At 36.7% G+C, this 16,855-nt stretch overlaps 2 protein-coding genes across 4 annotated transcripts in view; one reads left to right on the top strand and one right to left on the bottom strand.

Moving 5' to 3' along the window:
• The window catches only part of LOC137403785 (connector enhancer of kinase suppressor of ras 3-like), an 82,974-nt gene extending 82,160 nt beyond the window's left edge, over positions 1–814 (top strand). For all 3 annotated transcript variants that reach the window (XM_068089828.1, XM_068089827.1, XM_068089829.1), the window contains one exon: positions 237–814. In XM_068089828.1, the coding sequence (XP_067945929.1) occupies positions 237–349 (113 nt within the window). In that variant the 3' untranslated portion in view covers positions 350–814. The remainder of the gene's footprint in view (positions 1–236) is intronic.
• A 150-nt stretch (positions 815–964) lies between these two features.
• The window catches only part of LOC137403967 (uncharacterized), a 73,009-nt gene continuing 57,118 nt past the window's right edge, over positions 965–16,855 (bottom strand). Inside the window, exons 12-19 of the mRNA XM_068090110.1 lie at positions 12,589–12,930; positions 10,562–10,986; positions 7,257–7,391; positions 6,361–6,479; positions 4,911–4,997; positions 2,734–2,941; positions 2,077–2,254; positions 965–1,678 (exon numbers count right to left, since the gene is read on the bottom strand). Of these exons, the coding sequence (XP_067946211.1) occupies positions 1,393–1,678; positions 2,077–2,254; positions 2,734–2,941; positions 4,911–4,997; positions 6,361–6,479; positions 7,257–7,391; positions 10,562–10,986; positions 12,589–12,930 (1,780 nt within the window). The 3' untranslated portion in view covers positions 965–1,392. The remainder of the gene's footprint in view (positions 1,679–2,076; positions 2,255–2,733; positions 2,942–4,910; positions 4,998–6,360; positions 6,480–7,256; positions 7,392–10,561; positions 10,987–12,588; positions 12,931–16,855) is intronic.

Here is a 16,855-nt window from a genome sequence, read left to right on the forward strand (position 1 = left end):
CATGGGAGTTTAAGTTGTAAAATAGTAAATTCTTCCCGAGTCACTGTTTTAGAAAACTTGGAAAGGTGATGCAAAATTTTCACCGGAGTCAATGACAAGATCCTCTGCTTTGCAGTAGCGAAACTCACCATGCTGTTTAAAATGTGTTTCACTTTGAATTGGCTGAAATCCTCCTATTAAACGTTGCGTAATTGTTGATGAATTGTGATTAACTATTGCTTTAAAATATGCTGCAGCGGTGGGAAACACAGGTAAAAAAGAGGTGCTGAGTTCTTACAATGTGGTCATGTCTACACCGGAGTTGCGAACCTCTGAGTCAAAGCAGCTACCATCCCACATCCGCACATGAGTGTTGCTATCTCAATTATTCTCTTTTCTGGGCAGGAGTTTGCCTCAGCTATCTGGAGCTGTCGTAGCCATAATAGTGAGCAATTCTGTTAGCATTACTGAGGGAAAATGATATGTATTAATTAACAATACAGGATCAACATCATCTTACATTCCTGCTAGTTGTTATTCCGTGTGCAACTCGAATCAACTCTTTAAAGAGATCACAATTAGAGGAGAGAAATGGTCAGTGCTAATGACTGATGATTCTTTCATACTTTGAAACTCATTAAGTATAAGTTTCAGTAGTTGAAATATTGTGTTTTCTGTGTCCAAGTAAATTAATTGTATTATATTTTACCTATAATTGTGGTCAATATAGAGAATGATAAGATTAACAGATTGTTATATACTGGAGTAACTGTAGATACCTTCACGGTAATCTACAGGTGATTGTTAGATACTTTAGTAAATAAATACAAAGATGTAGTGCTGTTTAGTTACGATGCAATGATGACAAAGCATATAACATTATATTTCGCCATGTCAGTTATTCCAAAATCGGTTCTAATTTTGATGTTTATTCCTGATACCGATGCTTCTGACCTGGAGAATGGTATGACCTTGGAACTAATAGTTATGCCGATACATATTTTATTCATGTTTTAGGGTATGCCATTGAGCAAAAGAAACCCCATAATAACAATATACCCTTGTTATCAAATGTATAAACTGTACAAGCGAACAATCACTTATTGCATGACAAATAGACATGCATGTATTTGCAGATGCAGACTATTCCATATAAAACATGTTATAGATATGTTACATTAAACATATTACCTTTAGTAACATGATAAGTGTCCATATTTAATAATCATATGAAAAATCAGGAATATAGTTAATATATTCAACAAAATATATATAGTCAACAAAATATAGTTAATGTAATGTGGTTAACGTGTGAGACATTTTCTAGTCCAGTGCCACTTTACTGATCAGTGATAAATATCATCTTTCATCTCAACATAAGCCTGTTAGAAGTCTCCAATCAGTCGAAACAACCTAGTCACTTTCCTCAGCCACTTTACATGCACCTTTGTATTCTGAACCGCCAACACTGTAGTCATCCTCATCACGTTCTGAAATGGCTTGATTGTACTCAACTTCACCTTCAGGCACCATATCTCCAAGATCATTCAGTGCGCCTCTGTCATTCTCGCCTTCTGGATTTGATAGGTAATTATCTCCCTCCTCAAGTTCTCCTATATCTATTTCAGCTGGGGTCGGGGTTAAAGTTGGCAAGTGTTCAATCGCAGGAGGACTCAATAAGCTCATGTCCCACATTACACTGGAATACAAAAACGTTCATAAGCTTATCTGGTGAGAAGGGAAAAATGTTATAAAATTATAACTTGGTCAGTATAAGACCTTCGGCCTGCAAATATTCTAGCAAATTTTCCCAAGCGATTCCATCATTTAAACACCTCTCATAATGTGATTGCAGGACTATCACCCAGTATAAGAATCATGTATGTCTTCGGGAGATAGTCTGAGCTTTATACTGCTTTGATCCTTTCATATGTGGATTTACAACAACTGTGAGCTATAATGCTTCTTGCTATATCATAATCAGGAACAACCTAGTTTTAGGAATGGATCCCATGATGGAAGTATGATTCAACACTGGTTCCCTTCACTTTATAGCTCAAGTTCAGCAGTAGTGGATAACTTCTCAAAATAACATACCGCACGCAGTCCAAGTTCTCCTCCAGCAGCTGTATTTTAAACACGTTTCTGTTTAGCCTTGTGTGTTGTGCCGCTTCTTCCTCCAGTTCTCTCCATTGCACAGGGGTAAACTCCTTTACCCGCTGCCAGAAGCGCGGGGGTTTGTAAAGCAAACCAACAAAATTGTTCCAGAATAGTTCTGCAAAATGATAAATGGAGTATGTTAAGACCACATGCATAAAAAGACACTGTATAGAGAACGCCACGCTACCACGAAACACATGTACTTGAAGCAAACTATGGTCACATTCTCTAACACCTGCTAGTAGCGTGAAGGTCTCAGTAGTCAAGAGTTGGCAAAAAATATACCTCATCTTTGCTGATTCTTGTCTTGAATTGAGTTTTTTCCATTAATTAACTATGACAGTTACTAAAAAATGCTACTCATGCACACAATAGCTCAGCTAATCGAGGTGCAAAATCTAATTGGCAGGCAGTGAGCAGGGTGTAGCTCACATGGATGAAAAATTACTGCTAAGTAAAAAGAAAAAGATCACCCAATGATGTACAGCCTCCACAGCAGGTGGCATTTTAAGACCGTCCTCTGATGAATGGACTTAGTTGAAATTCAAGCTAAGGGCAAACCGTAAGACTGCAGTGGTGTATGCACAAAGATACCTGTCTCAGGAATGTCAGAGTCATCCCGTGATGTAGTTGCCTGTACAGAATGGATTTTACTAGCTGTAGCGCTGGTCTGTCTGGTCAATGTAAGGTCATTTGGGATACCCCCGTTGTAGTGCTTGTACCTAATGTGATGTACAATATGCACAAGCAGGTTGGGAAGTCTATTACCACTCGATATCCTCATATTATCTCCAAAGCCAACCTACAAATGCAATTAGAAATTGTACCTTAGTCATGAACCCACCACACGAGCCCACCACAAGAGTCCATCGCATGAATAAATCAAAGCATTAGCCAAGCATTAACTGAGCTCACAAATGAAGTTTTATCTGCAATGAACCATGACAGAGCAGTACTAGGGATATTTCTTGATTTTAGTAAGGCTTTTGACATTATTGACCATGATAAACTCATTCACAAATTAAAATATATGCTTTTTATCGTCTTCTATTCACTGTATAAAAAATACTTGAAATATAGAAAACAGGTAGCCTTTATAGAAAACTATAAATCTAGCTTTTCAAGTATAAATTGCGGCGTTCCTCAAGGTTCTATTCTGTGTCCAACCTTATCCTTAATATATATTAATGATCATTTACTCATCATTTAAAACCTATTCTACATGCTGACGATACAAATTTATTTTTTGAGTCCAACAATTTGAATAATGACATTGATATAGTTAATAACGAATTTCACAAAATTTCACAATTAGGAATTCATTTGGACAGTCACCTGGTATGGGATACACACATCAATAAGCTAAATAAGCAGATAGGATCTGTGTCAGGCCTGAATAGTAGATGTTCTAAATTTTTACCCAGAAGTATTGTGAAACTAATATTTTTTAACTCTAAAGTTAGTTACTGTCTGAAGTCATGGGAAATGCTCCATTTTGTTAGCTAAAAAAATAGTAAAATCACAAAAACGTCTAATGCGCATAATCTTTAATAAACCATGACTGACTTCATCTTGGTCCCTGTTTGTTCAGCTGCTTGTGTTGCTTGTTGATAAACTTTACCAGTATAAAATTCTCTTGATAGCTCATTCAAAATTTTATTCAAGTGATGACAAAACAAAAAAGATTCACACTAAGACCAGATTTCTACAAACCAAACTACCTTTACCATTATTTTATACTGCTTCAGGTCAAAAAACAATCGAATACAGAGTACCATCACAATGGAACAGTCTTCCAATAGACTTACACAAAACCTCTGCATTTACTAGTTTTAGGGTTAATATGAAAATCCATTTGTTAAGCCTAGATTAATCAATACCTGCTGTTTGAGTGTGCCAATTCCTGTGGGCCCAAATGCCTCGACTAGCTACAGTGCTACTGCTCATGTGGGCCTCATCATGCCTTAACAAGTAGGAACTAAGCTTTCATTCATTTTGTTTTAACTTAATAGGTATATAACCATATCTTCATTTTGCTTAATATTTTATTTCTACAAATTGATGAAATAAATACCCACACACACCACCACACACACCACCACACACACAAGAGTCCGTTGCACTAGCCCATCACATGAGCCCACCACACGAGCCATGGCGTAAGGTAATGAGAAATGCAACTTATTATAGCTAAGGACATGGTTACCTGCTCAACTTAGAGCTTCTTGTCTGGGTTCATTATGCCAAGACTATTTTTTTTGGTAAACCTCGGATCAATCCTATTATGCAGTGATGTTTATAATAATGAGTAATATTATAACGCTATTGCAATATTTCAAGTCAAGCAAGTTCATACTTGATTTCTGCTTCTTTTGCTAAACTGGCTCAATTAAAATAAAAACAGCATTAGTCCGATCTCCAATCTCTAGCTAAACTACTACATACATTATATGAAAATAACTCGAATTGCTTGCTTTATACACGTCTGTCAATATAGCAAACAAAGTATAGGCAGCAATAGGAATGGTTCGTATGCAACCAACGGAAGGCGGCAGACAGAAGGAATATTTAAATTTGAATTTCGCATAAATCCAAACAAACAAAATCGGTTAAAGTTGCCAAAAATTGGTTATTCTTATACAGAATTGGTAAAATTTTCGTCTCCAGCTGGCTTTAAAGGTGGTTGAAAGCTAATTAAGGAAAGCCTTGCCAAGACAGAGAAGCAAGCGAGTAGTACAGGAATTTATAAGCAATAAACAAATGTAACTTGCCAGTCTGTAGAGATCAGATGCTTCAAGTTCCATATTGTCCAGAGTTTCGGACAATGTTCTTCCTTTGTACTTAGCTTCGAGGATCACCTGCAATGCCAGTTTAGAATGGCTTGGTTGAGCATTCTAACTGAAGGGTTAGTTCAATTGAGATGCTATGACAGAATATTCTGATCTCTGTGAGTTATTTGTCACAAAGGTTTTGCCTATATAAAATAACTAAATACAAATTAATCCTTCCCTCTGAAAAACTACCTAAAACAGGATATTCCACTAGAAAAAAACTGTTTTTGATTGTTTCAATTCACTACCTGCGCTCACAACTTAACAAATACCTATCTGATGGTTATGATCTGCAATAAAATGTCGAAGTCATCTTGTGATGTGGTTGCCTGTACAAAATGATTTTACTATGTGTAGTGCTGGTCTTTAACATTAATATACATGTACAGTACTGTACGGTGGAGTTCTTACCTTTGAGACATATGTAGGGGCAAACGGCGGTGTGAGAGAGATTTGACGGCAACACATCGATACACTACATTTTTGTAACACTACGTAACATAACATAAACTTTAAATATGAGTTGATTAAATTTAGCGTACCACAATTAAAAATACTTGAATCTTCTGTTACACTAAACTTAATACTAACTTGATTTTAATATTTGGTTTTTTCTTCTTTCTGTTTGGCCTTGTTGCCTCGCTTTCGCCTTCACTTTTAGCCAGGCTTTTTAAAACTTTTAAATTGATACGAGTAGAACGACCAAGCGATGCTGTTTTCATAAGCGGCCTCTCGCATACTCAGCCACCTAGTGACTGCATTGAAAACCAACTTGTATCTCAAGGTTGTCACATATCTCATGGCAAATACTTGCTCGGAATATTCCTAGTATCAAACTTTTCATATGTTGGGACACTTGTATGCCGAGGTATGGCTGTAGAATTAAACACAAGAAATCATAGGATTTATAGCTTTATGAACATCATTTCTGCTAGAGAGGGTGGAAATGCTCCATCTTCATTGAAGTACATGAAAATTGCTTACACACCCTGTAAAAACTGATGTATTCTCTTGGATAATGAGGAAATATGTTCGCAGTAGACTTCATTTGTCTGTTTAAGGAAAATGCCAAAATCACCACAGGTTTCAAGAGAGCAAGGTGAATGCAGTTCCTTTACGTATAAACATCAAAATCATTCTGCTTCCTTTTTTTAATTAATGCTGTCAAGCTTGACAAATTCTAAAATTCAAAATTTATTTTCAGTTCCAATAATTCTTTTATAAGCCATGATTTAAAAAAATTAGTATTCCGTGTTTGGTTTTTGTGAAGACGTTACAGTTGTCGTACAATTCAAACTGTAAAATCAGAAAACATCAAAATAAATACCACAGTAGACACAACCAACTATGCGAGTAAACTGCGTCCAATAACATCATCAAAACTGCAAACCTTAGCGGGTTCAGTGATGGCATTGTAGTAGAGGAGAGACGAATCCAAAAGATTCCTGATGGTTGAGTCCGAAACAAAAGTGAACCTTGAGTAATCATTCTGCTGATTGGCGAGCAAACCTACAGGTAATTGTTATTTTTTGGTAAATAATGTGCACCGTATGCTTTTATGTGGAAAATACAGCAAACCAAAAAACAGACCAGAATCATATACTAACCACATTTAAAATCCTTCAAAGTACATGTAGTACTGTTCAAAATAAACACAAAACAACAAAAACTGCTGTATTAAGACCAATTCATGTCCAAAGGTTACAAAATACTGTTATATTAAAATTAGAATTTGCAAAGTTGCAAAATGTATATACATGTATATATATATATGTATGTACATACATAGTATATACATGGCAGCGAATGATTGCCTTATCTAAATCTGAAATACAGTGGAACCTCTACTTACGAAAGACTTAGATACGAGGAATTTCCAAGTTACGAAATGTCTTTTCGTAGAAATACTGATTCTACCTTCAAAAGATGCTTTAAGGTATAGAAAAAAGAATAGCCTTTTGTATTTTGGTCCATTGGTTTCCTTTATTTGAAAATCAAAAAACATAGTTTTTATTTGTTATTTCTCTGTTCTTTCATTTTTTTTATGTTTTTTCATTTTATAATTTGGTTATCATTATTCATAGACATATTATATACTGTATTATATATATTTAGGTTATCATTATCCATTAAGATAGGATTAGGCCATTTACAAGTATTTCATTGTTCATATAACATCAAATCCCGATAACGCAGATTTTCCCAGAACAGATTTTAATGTGGTAGTCTACTGTATATGTGTATATGCATATTGGGCTACATATTTTCAATGCTCTGTGTACTTACTTATTTGCGTCTTATCCTCTTCATAAGACGACTTTTTTTTTTGTTTGTCCATAATCAGCAGTGCCTCTTTCACCTTTTTCTTTAACTCATCGCATGACAGTTTGAAATCAAACTTCACTTCAACTACTTCATCCGCTGTACAAAACATACAGTGGTTACACACGAAATTATGATATTGGTGTACACGGAGTACACGGCATGTGGATGCCTAAAAATACACAGGTGGAGAGGGAGAGTCACTCACTATGTTTACATGACGAATATGATGCGCAAGTTTCATCCAATCCGCAAGTTAACCACATATCATGGAAGTTAACCACATATCATGGAAGTTAACCACATATCATGGAAGTTAACCACATATCATGGAAGTTAACCACATATCATGGAAGTTAACCACATATCATGGAAGTGGCATAAATGAAAAATGGGGAGAAATGCTCATCACATCGTGCAATGTTCATTGAAACACCCAATTGCAAAGTACAGTAACTCAATTCGCGCACAGCTCCAAATGCCCATCACGCGTGTCATGGAAACATAGCAACTATATTTCCCTGGTGTAGATGTTATAGATTTGGAATTGTGCATTCGTTGAGTTACCACCCGATAAGTGTTTCAAGGAATATTCGCATGCCGCTGATCAACGCCGGCGCTTCGTTAAAAAATGTAAGGAACTTTGGTCAGACGCCATATCGCGTCGTGATCGCACATTGTCATATTGAAACAGCAACACCTGAAGGGTAAAAAATGTTCGAAATTGAATAGCTTGCATGACATGTTTTCCGCATCATTTGCATGAGCCGTTTTCATCATTCGCATGAATGAAACACTAAATAAGGATTTGCGAGTAACAAAACTCATTTGACTCGCAGATTTTTGCTGTTTCCATTGTTATATCCGATTTCGGTAGTTTTCAATAATCGCTTAAAACTTGGAGTTGTCATCTTGCTTTGAAGAGCTCATTGAGCGATGCGCCGTCACCGGGTTATTTTGCACCATTGATACTGTGTTACGGTACTAGTACCTATCGTCTCACAACGCGATTGACGTTTGAATTGACCTAACTGTGGCGCTGTTTGTCCTTAGCCAATAGAATGACACCAGCTGGCCTGGGTCATGTATAATAGCCGAGTTTTCTTTTGATAGGGCAGTCTATCGATACTCCCTCTCCTTGATCACAAGCAAATAGTGATCCTGTCTACGCCTTTTAGTGCTCAGAGAGGTCAGACTTTCTATGGATGCTCTTGGTCTCTTGGTTCTTCTCTCTCCTCGATGCCTGGTGAATAGACGTGAGATCTTGCTGCTGACTACATCAAAACCAAAAATTCACTCTTGTCGTGGCGGGTTGCGTACATCCCAGAAGGCGTTACTAACTCGCTGCGCGCCTCACTACAAAACAGGTGTGCTGAATTCTTGTATACTTTCATTTTCCTTGAATTTAATAATAAATGTAATCATGTAATAATCGTTCCTTTGAATATTTCTTCAATTAAAAACAATAATAACTACTGTCTTAGAGTTAAAGATAAGTTAATAAACGAATAAACTCTTGCTGCAGCGAGTTCTAATATTAGTAATCTGTGTTATAGTGGAGTGTTTGTCAGTTCCTTTCCATTATTAATTTTCACTTCTTCGTTAGTTCCAGTAATTGAGAGCCCCCCATTCCAGTATAACACCATCTCACAAATGACTTGAGGATTGACGCCAACTCGCAGATTAACAGCATCATAAAAACATAGTGAGTGAGGTGTAGGGTGCCCACGTGGTCCACATGTGGATGCTAAAACCTTCACGTCACTTCCAAACAAGTAGCCTTGATGCATTTGAGACTGTGTTACATACAAATCAAACTCATAAAGAACACACATATAAATGAAGTAACTGTAAAGCTATTTTCAAATAAGATGTCCTAAATTTATTATATAGCAATATCATTAACCTTAATGACCTTGAACCTAATATAAAAGGCTCACAGGCAAACAGCTAGCTTTTTTATTTTTTCAAACCATTTATATTAGCGCCCTAAGTCAAGTGGTGTAGAAATGTGGCTATTCCTAACTTACATGTGGCTATATATGCACAAACTTGCCTTGGATTTTCAAAAATTTTACTAATAGACTGAAAATCAGGATGGCTGAAGTGTCATGACATCTATGGCTTTGACCCTGTATACAATATATACAATGTATACAATATATATATATATATATATATATATATATATATATATATATATATATATACACACACACAGTAGACGCACCTACACACCTACAACATAAACAATTATTCCGAGAATGTTTATGTAACATAACATAAAACATGTAAATGTTTTATGTTACTGTATATACGAATTGTAAAATTTTGTAAAAACTGTAAATTGATTATCCAGGTATAAGATAGTCCCAAACCCATCATTTTGGCTCTTGAAAAAGAAAAAACTAAACTTAAGTTTTTAATTTCATGGCGGTACATTGTGGTATAATTTCTTTTTTATCACTCTCACTCGGTTTTTGGTTCATGATGGGTTATTTGAAGTTAAGTTAAGGGTAGCGCACCCCTTCAATGACATAAATCAATTTCTTTAGCTTTTTTCTAGACAGCAAGGTCAATGATGGAAAGAAACCAAATATTGTACTTGAGATAAAGTAAAACAAAAATATACAATTACTGTCATAAGAACGGTGTCGGTCTGTCGATTCTTTATTCCCAAGCCAGGGTGAGGGATACGAGACAGATTTTACTGAGACTTGAACTTATGACTTTCAGGTAGACTGACCTGTATCAATCGACAGCCTTTAAGTATTCCTGAATAATTGTGCAGCTACTTATTCTCTGTGCTTTATCAGCACGCACACCTGACAATCTTTCAAAACACACTATACTGCGAGGGTAGTAGTATATATAATTGAGATAATCCTAAACATCGTTTTTCTTCCAAAAGTGGCAAGAGAGAGAATGATGTTTTCAAGGCTAACCATGAAACTGTCAATATTATAATCTAATTTGAGAACTTGCACCATCTTGACACTTTACATTATATGGAAATTCTCGCGTAAGAAAAGGAACTCTTTTTTTTCTCATGTAAAGGAAAGACATTACATAAGGTTTTGCTTCATGTTTTTGATCTTAAAACATAAACTCCACTGCACTTCCAGTGGAGTGGAATTTATGTTATAAGAGGTTTACGTTATAGGAGTGCCTACAGTATATATACCAGTATGAGGTGACCACAAGTCGTATGAGTCGAACATACATTATACTAGTTAACCAAATATAATATAAAGCCCTGTGAAGCTTACCCCACTTGTATGGCAAAATCCTGTAGCGAATTCCCGAAGGGGAATAGTGAGCCAAAATGGCCTTCTCGGGTTGCCAACTAATAACTTCCGGTCTTTCAGCTTCAGACAAATGCTCGGTAAAGAGTTTTAGTGAATGACTATCGAGATAAGCATCGTGGCATTCCCTAGTGACGTAGTTTCGAATCTCTGAGCAATGGGGGCATTCATCTCTTTTTTTGACTTTTTTTTCACACAGTTCGCTTCTGAGGAAGTTGCAAAACCATTTGGTTACTTCGCTGTTAGTGTCGGTTGAATATGAAGTCGTGCTTAAAAAAGGAGATGATGCTGCAAGACTCACTGGAGGATTTCCATCTGGATTTGGTTCAGCGGATAGAGAGAACCTCTTTTGGACAGTTCCGCAGTAGTCCATCAGAGAGATAACTTCCCTGCAATATCCATTATATTTTACTAGTTGTTCTTTAGGACTGCAAGTTCTGACTAACATGTCATGGTACGTAACATGTTAAGTAATATGTTAACATATGCTAACACATTAAAATCTGTTAACACTATATGTTAACATATGTTAATAATTAGTATTACATATGTTAACATATACACAAATAACATATGTTAGCATATTTAACAAATGTTAATTATACATAAGATAGAGTTAACATATATACCACAAAGAATTGTAGTGGTGAGAGGCAAACCTGTGCCATCTTTTACTACACTGAGCTTGCAGCGGCATAATTTCAGAAACCCTGAATTATTACTCACACTAGCATGCCTGGCCAGCAATGTACAATGTAGTTGTGGTGCATTGTGGGAAACTGCTCACTTTCCATTTAATCCTGGAGTAATACTTTCAACTTTAAACACTTTAACTGTATTAAAAAAGAACTTACACAAAATGTTAGCAGATTGTATAAGAGAGTATTGTATCAGTATTTATCTATCATTTGCAATTGTTTTAGATCTCTAAAATGAACAGTTAATCACAGACATCACGAAAATGGCGTCGTAGGTTGGAATCCCCTATTTTGATAATGTATTCAACTTGACTTGGTTATTGTTTTGACATGTGATGTTATCACGCAAAATGAAAGACCAATAAAAGGCTCAATGTAAAACGTCGCGTAGCACTAGTTTTATGACAAACATTTCGGTTCTACCAGAAAGCCTTTATCAAATATAGATGCTCGCTACTTTACAGTTTCATTTCAGCTTGGTCTAATCATCTAGTCTTAATCTGATCATGTGAAACATATTTCCTGCCAAATGGCGCATACAATTTCTGCAGCATTTTTCGACTATCGTAAGTGACCAACATGCTTCTCATGTTTATCAGAGGATGATATGCACTCCCTCAAACTAATGTTAAAAATTAAACTGAATTTTAGGCTAGGTTTTGAGATATCAGTGCTCAAAGTGACAGCATTACAACGATAATGAAATATACGTGTAAGGACAATAGACATGGTTTTATTGAATGCGTGAAGTTTATTTGTGAAAATATTTCGATGAATGAAGTTGCATGAAAGTGTAAACAGAAGTACATCGTGTTACACTATGTCACACTTGAGCCGTTTTGGAGAGGAATTCCAACTCACAGCCATTTTCGTGATGGCTGTGATTAGTGAGCATCTATATTTGATGAGGGTATAACCCAAAGTATTTGTCGTGAAACAAGTGCTACGAGACAGTTATATTGAGCGCTTTATTGGCTTTTAATTTTACGTGATAACATCACATGTCAAAAAAATAACCGCGTCAAGTTGAATACATCATCAAAATAAGGGATTTCAACCTACAGCCGTTTTCATGATGGCGGTGATTAACTGTTCGTTTTTGAGCTTTTAAAAGTTTGCAATCACATTTCCACATATTTTGCGCCTGCAACACAGCAGAGTAAGACATGGTGAACCTTTTAATACCAAATAACAATGAAGTAATTTTTGCTTCAATTCAACCTTTAAGAAAACGTGATGGCTTGAAAAAAAACACATAATCTATCATGTTGAAAAGGTAAAATGGTAACTTACAAACAGGAAGCTTTGCAGACAAGATTATTTCCGTTAGTACATTGACGCAGGAGCTTTAAGTGTTCGTCGATAACAGCCCATTTCAAGAGATGATTTTCGGTCGTAGGGCACCAATCCCCTTTAAATGTTTTTTTACGACCTCTATAACCATACCCAGAATAAAATACGAAAAGAGTATAGCTGGCATCATTCACACAGACATCAGAGTATGGCCAAGTGTTGCCATGATAGTTGCGGTTATGAATCTGTCTTTGAATTTTATCGCAAGCTTTTTTCAAGCAGTCCTTTTCCTTTCCTAGACGCCGTTTAACAAATAATGGATCTACTACGACGTTATCTTCCCTACAAAAAATGTTATGCTGGATTAAGAGGGTTATGGGTGCAACTAAAGCTGTTGTAAGAAAGTTGTGCTGTGATTTTAGATGAGAGAGACCTATAACAGCTCCTGTAGTGTTACTCTCCCTATAAGAAATACCTATAACAGTTCCTGTAGTGTTACTCTCCCTATAAGAGATACCTATAACAGCTCCTGTAGTGTTACTCTCCCTATAAGAGATACCTATAACAGCTCCTGTAGTGTTACTCTCCCTATAAGAGATACCTATAACAGCTCCTGTAGTGTTACTCTCCCTATAAGAGATACCTATAACAGTTCCTGTAGCGTTACTCTCCCTATAAGAGATACCTATAGCAGCTCCTGTAGTGATACTCTCCCTATAAGAGATACCTATAACAGTTCCTATAGTGTTACTCTCCCTATAAGAGATACCTATAACAGTTCCTGTAGTGTTACTCTCCCTATAAGAGATACCTATAACAGCTCCTGTAGTATTACTCTCCCTACAAGAGATACCTATAACAGCTCCTGTAGTGTTACTCTCCCTATAAGAGATACCTATAACAGTTCCTGTAGTGTTACTCTCCCTATAAGAGATACCTATAGCATCTCCTGTAGTGTTCCTCTCCCTACAAGAGATACCTATAACAGCTCCTGGAGTGTTACTCTCCCTACAAGAGATACATATAACAGTTCCTATAGTGTTACTCTCCCTATAAGAGATACCTATAACAGCTCCTGTAGTGTTACTCTCCCTATAAGAGATACCTATAACAGCTCCTGTAGTGTTACTCTCCCTATAAGAGGTACTTATAACAGCTCCAGTAGTGTTACTCTCCCTATAAGAGATACCTAAAGCAGCACCTGTAGTGTTACTCTCCCTATAAGAGATACCTATAACAGTTCCTGTAGTGTTACTCTCCCTATAAGAGATACCTATAACAATTCCTGCAGTGATACTCTCCTTATTAGAGATACCTATAACAGTTCCAGTAGTGTTACTCTCCCTATAAGAGATACTTATAACAGCTCCTGTAGTGTTCCTTTCCCTATAAGAAATACCTATAACAGTTCCTGTAGTGTTACTCTCTCTATGAGAGATACCTATAACAGCTCCTGTAGTGTTACTCTCCCTATAAGAGATACCTATAACAGCTCCTGTAGTGTTCCTCTCCCTATAAGAGATACCTATAACAGCTCATGTAGTGTTACTCTCCTTATGAGAGATACCTATAACAGTTCCTGTAGTGTTACTCTCCCTATAAGAGATACCTATAACAGCTCTTGTAGTGTTACTCTCCTTATTAGAGATACCTATAACAGCTCCTGTAGTGTTACTCTCCCTATAAGAGATACCTATAACAGCTCCTGTAGTGTTCCTCTCCCTATAAGAGATACCTATAACAGCTCATGTAGTGTTACTCTCCTTATGAGAGATACCTATAACAGTTCCTGTAGTGTTACTCTCCCTATAAGAGATACCTATAACAGCTCTTGTAGTGTTACTCTCCTTATTAGAGATACCTATAACAGTTCCTGTAGTGTTACTCTCCCTATGAGAGACACCTATAACAGCTCGTGTAGTGTTACTCTCCTTATAAGAGGTACCTATAACAGCTCCTGTAGTGTTACTCTCCCTATAAGAAATACCTATAACAGTTCCTGTAGTGTTACTCTCCCTATAAGAGATACCTATAACAGCCCTTGTAGTGTTACTCTCCTTATTAGAGATACCTATAACAGCTCCTGTAGTGTTACTCTCCCTATAAGAAATACCCATAACAGCTCCTGTAGTGTTACTCTCCCTATGAGAGACACCTATAACAGCTCGTGTAGTGTTACTCTCCTTATAAGAGGTACCTATAACAGCTCCTGTAGTGTTACTCTCTCTATGAGAGATACCTATAACAGCTCCAGTAGTGTTACTCTCCCTACAAGAGATACCTATAACAGCTCCTGTAGTGTTACTCTCCCTATAAGAAATACCTATAGCAGCTCCTGTAGTGTTACTCTCCCTATAAGAGATACCTATAACAGCTCCTGTAGTGTTACTCTCCCTATAAGAGGTACCTATAACAGATCCTGTAATGTTACTCTCACTATAAAAGATACCTAAAACAGCACCTGTAGCATTACTCTTCCTATAAGAGATACCTATAACAGCACCTGTAGTGTTACTCTCCCTGTAAGATATATCTATAACAGCTCCTGTAGTGTTACTCTCCCTATAAGAGATACCTATAGCAGCTCGTGTAGTGTTACTCTCCTTATAAGAGGTACCTATAACAGCTCCTGTAGTGTTACTCTCTCTATGAGAGATACCTATAACAGCTCCAGTAGTGTTACTCTCCCTACAAGAGATACCTATAACAGCTCCTGTAGTGTTACTTTCCCTATAAGAAATACCTATAGCAGCTCCTGTAGTGTTACTCTCCCTATAAGAGATACCTATAACAGCACCTGTAGTGTTACTCTCCCTGTAAGATATATCTATAACAGATCCTGTAATGTTACTCTCACTATAAAAGATACCTAAAACAGCACCTGTAGCATTACTCTTCCTATAAGAGATACCTATAACAGCACCTGTAGTGTTACTCTCCCTGTAAGATATACCTATAACAGCTCCTGTAGTGTTACTCTTACTATAAGAGATACTTATAGCAGCTCCTGTAGTGTTACTCTCCCTATAAGAGATACCTATAACAGTTCCTGTAGTGTTACTCTCCTTATAAGAGATACCTATAACAGCACCTGTAATGTTACTCTCCCTATAAAAGATACCTATAACAGCTCCTGTAGTGTTACTCTCCTTATAAGAGATACCTATAACAGCTCCTGTAGTGTTACTCTTACTATAAGAGATACTTATAGCAGCTCCTGTAGTGTTACTCTCCCTATAAGAGATACCTATAACAGTTCCTGTAGTTTTACTCTCCTTATAAGAGATACCTATAACAGCACCTGTAATGTTACTCTCCCTATAAGAGATACCTATAACAGCTCCTGTAGTGTTACTCTTCCTATAAGAAATACCTATAGCAGCTCCTGTAGTGTTACTCTCCCTATAAGAGATACCTATAACAGTTCCTGTAGTGTTACTCTCCTTATAAGAGATACCTATAACAGCACCTGTAATGTTACTCTCCCTATAAGAGATACCTATAACAGCACCTGTAGTATTACTCTCCCTGTAAGATATACCTATAACAGCTCCTGTAGTGTTACTCTTACTATAAGAGATACTTATAGCAGCTCCTGTAGTGTTACTCTCCCTATAAGAGATACCTATAACAGTTCCTGTAGTGTTACTCTCCTTATAAGAGATACCTATAACAGCACCTGTAATGTTACTCTCCCTATAAGAGATACCTATAACAGCTCCTGTAGTGTTACTCTTCCTATAAGAAATACCTATAGCAGCTCCTGTAGTGTTACTCTCCCTATAAGAGATACCTATAACAGTTCCTGTAGTGTTAGTCTTCCTATAAGATATATCTATAACAGCACCTGTAGTGTTACTCTCTCTATAAGAGATACCTATAGCAGCTCCTGTAGTGTTACTCTCCCTATAAGAGATACCTATAACAGTTCCTGTAGTGTTAGTCTTCCTATAAGATATATCTATAACAGCACCTGTAGTGTTACTCTCCCTATAAGAGATACCTATAGCAGCTCCTGTAGTGTTACTCTCCCTATAGGAGATACCTATAGCAGCTCCTGTAGTGTTACTCTCCCTATAACAGATACCTATAACAGCTCCTGTAGTGTTACTCTCCCTATAAGAGATACCTATAACCGTTCCTGTAGTGTACCTCTCCCTATTAGAGATACCTATAGCAGCTCCTGCAATGTTACTCTCCTTATAAGAGATACCTATAGCAGCTCCTGTAGTGTTACTCTCCCTATAAGAGATACCTATAACAGCTC

This window comes from Watersipora subatra, chromosome 9, assembly GCF_963576615.1.
Source record: "Watersipora subatra chromosome 9, tzWatSuba1.1, whole genome shotgun sequence".
NCBI classification, from domain to species: Eukaryota; Metazoa; Bryozoa; class Gymnolaemata; order Cheilostomatida; family Watersiporidae; genus Watersipora; species Watersipora subatra.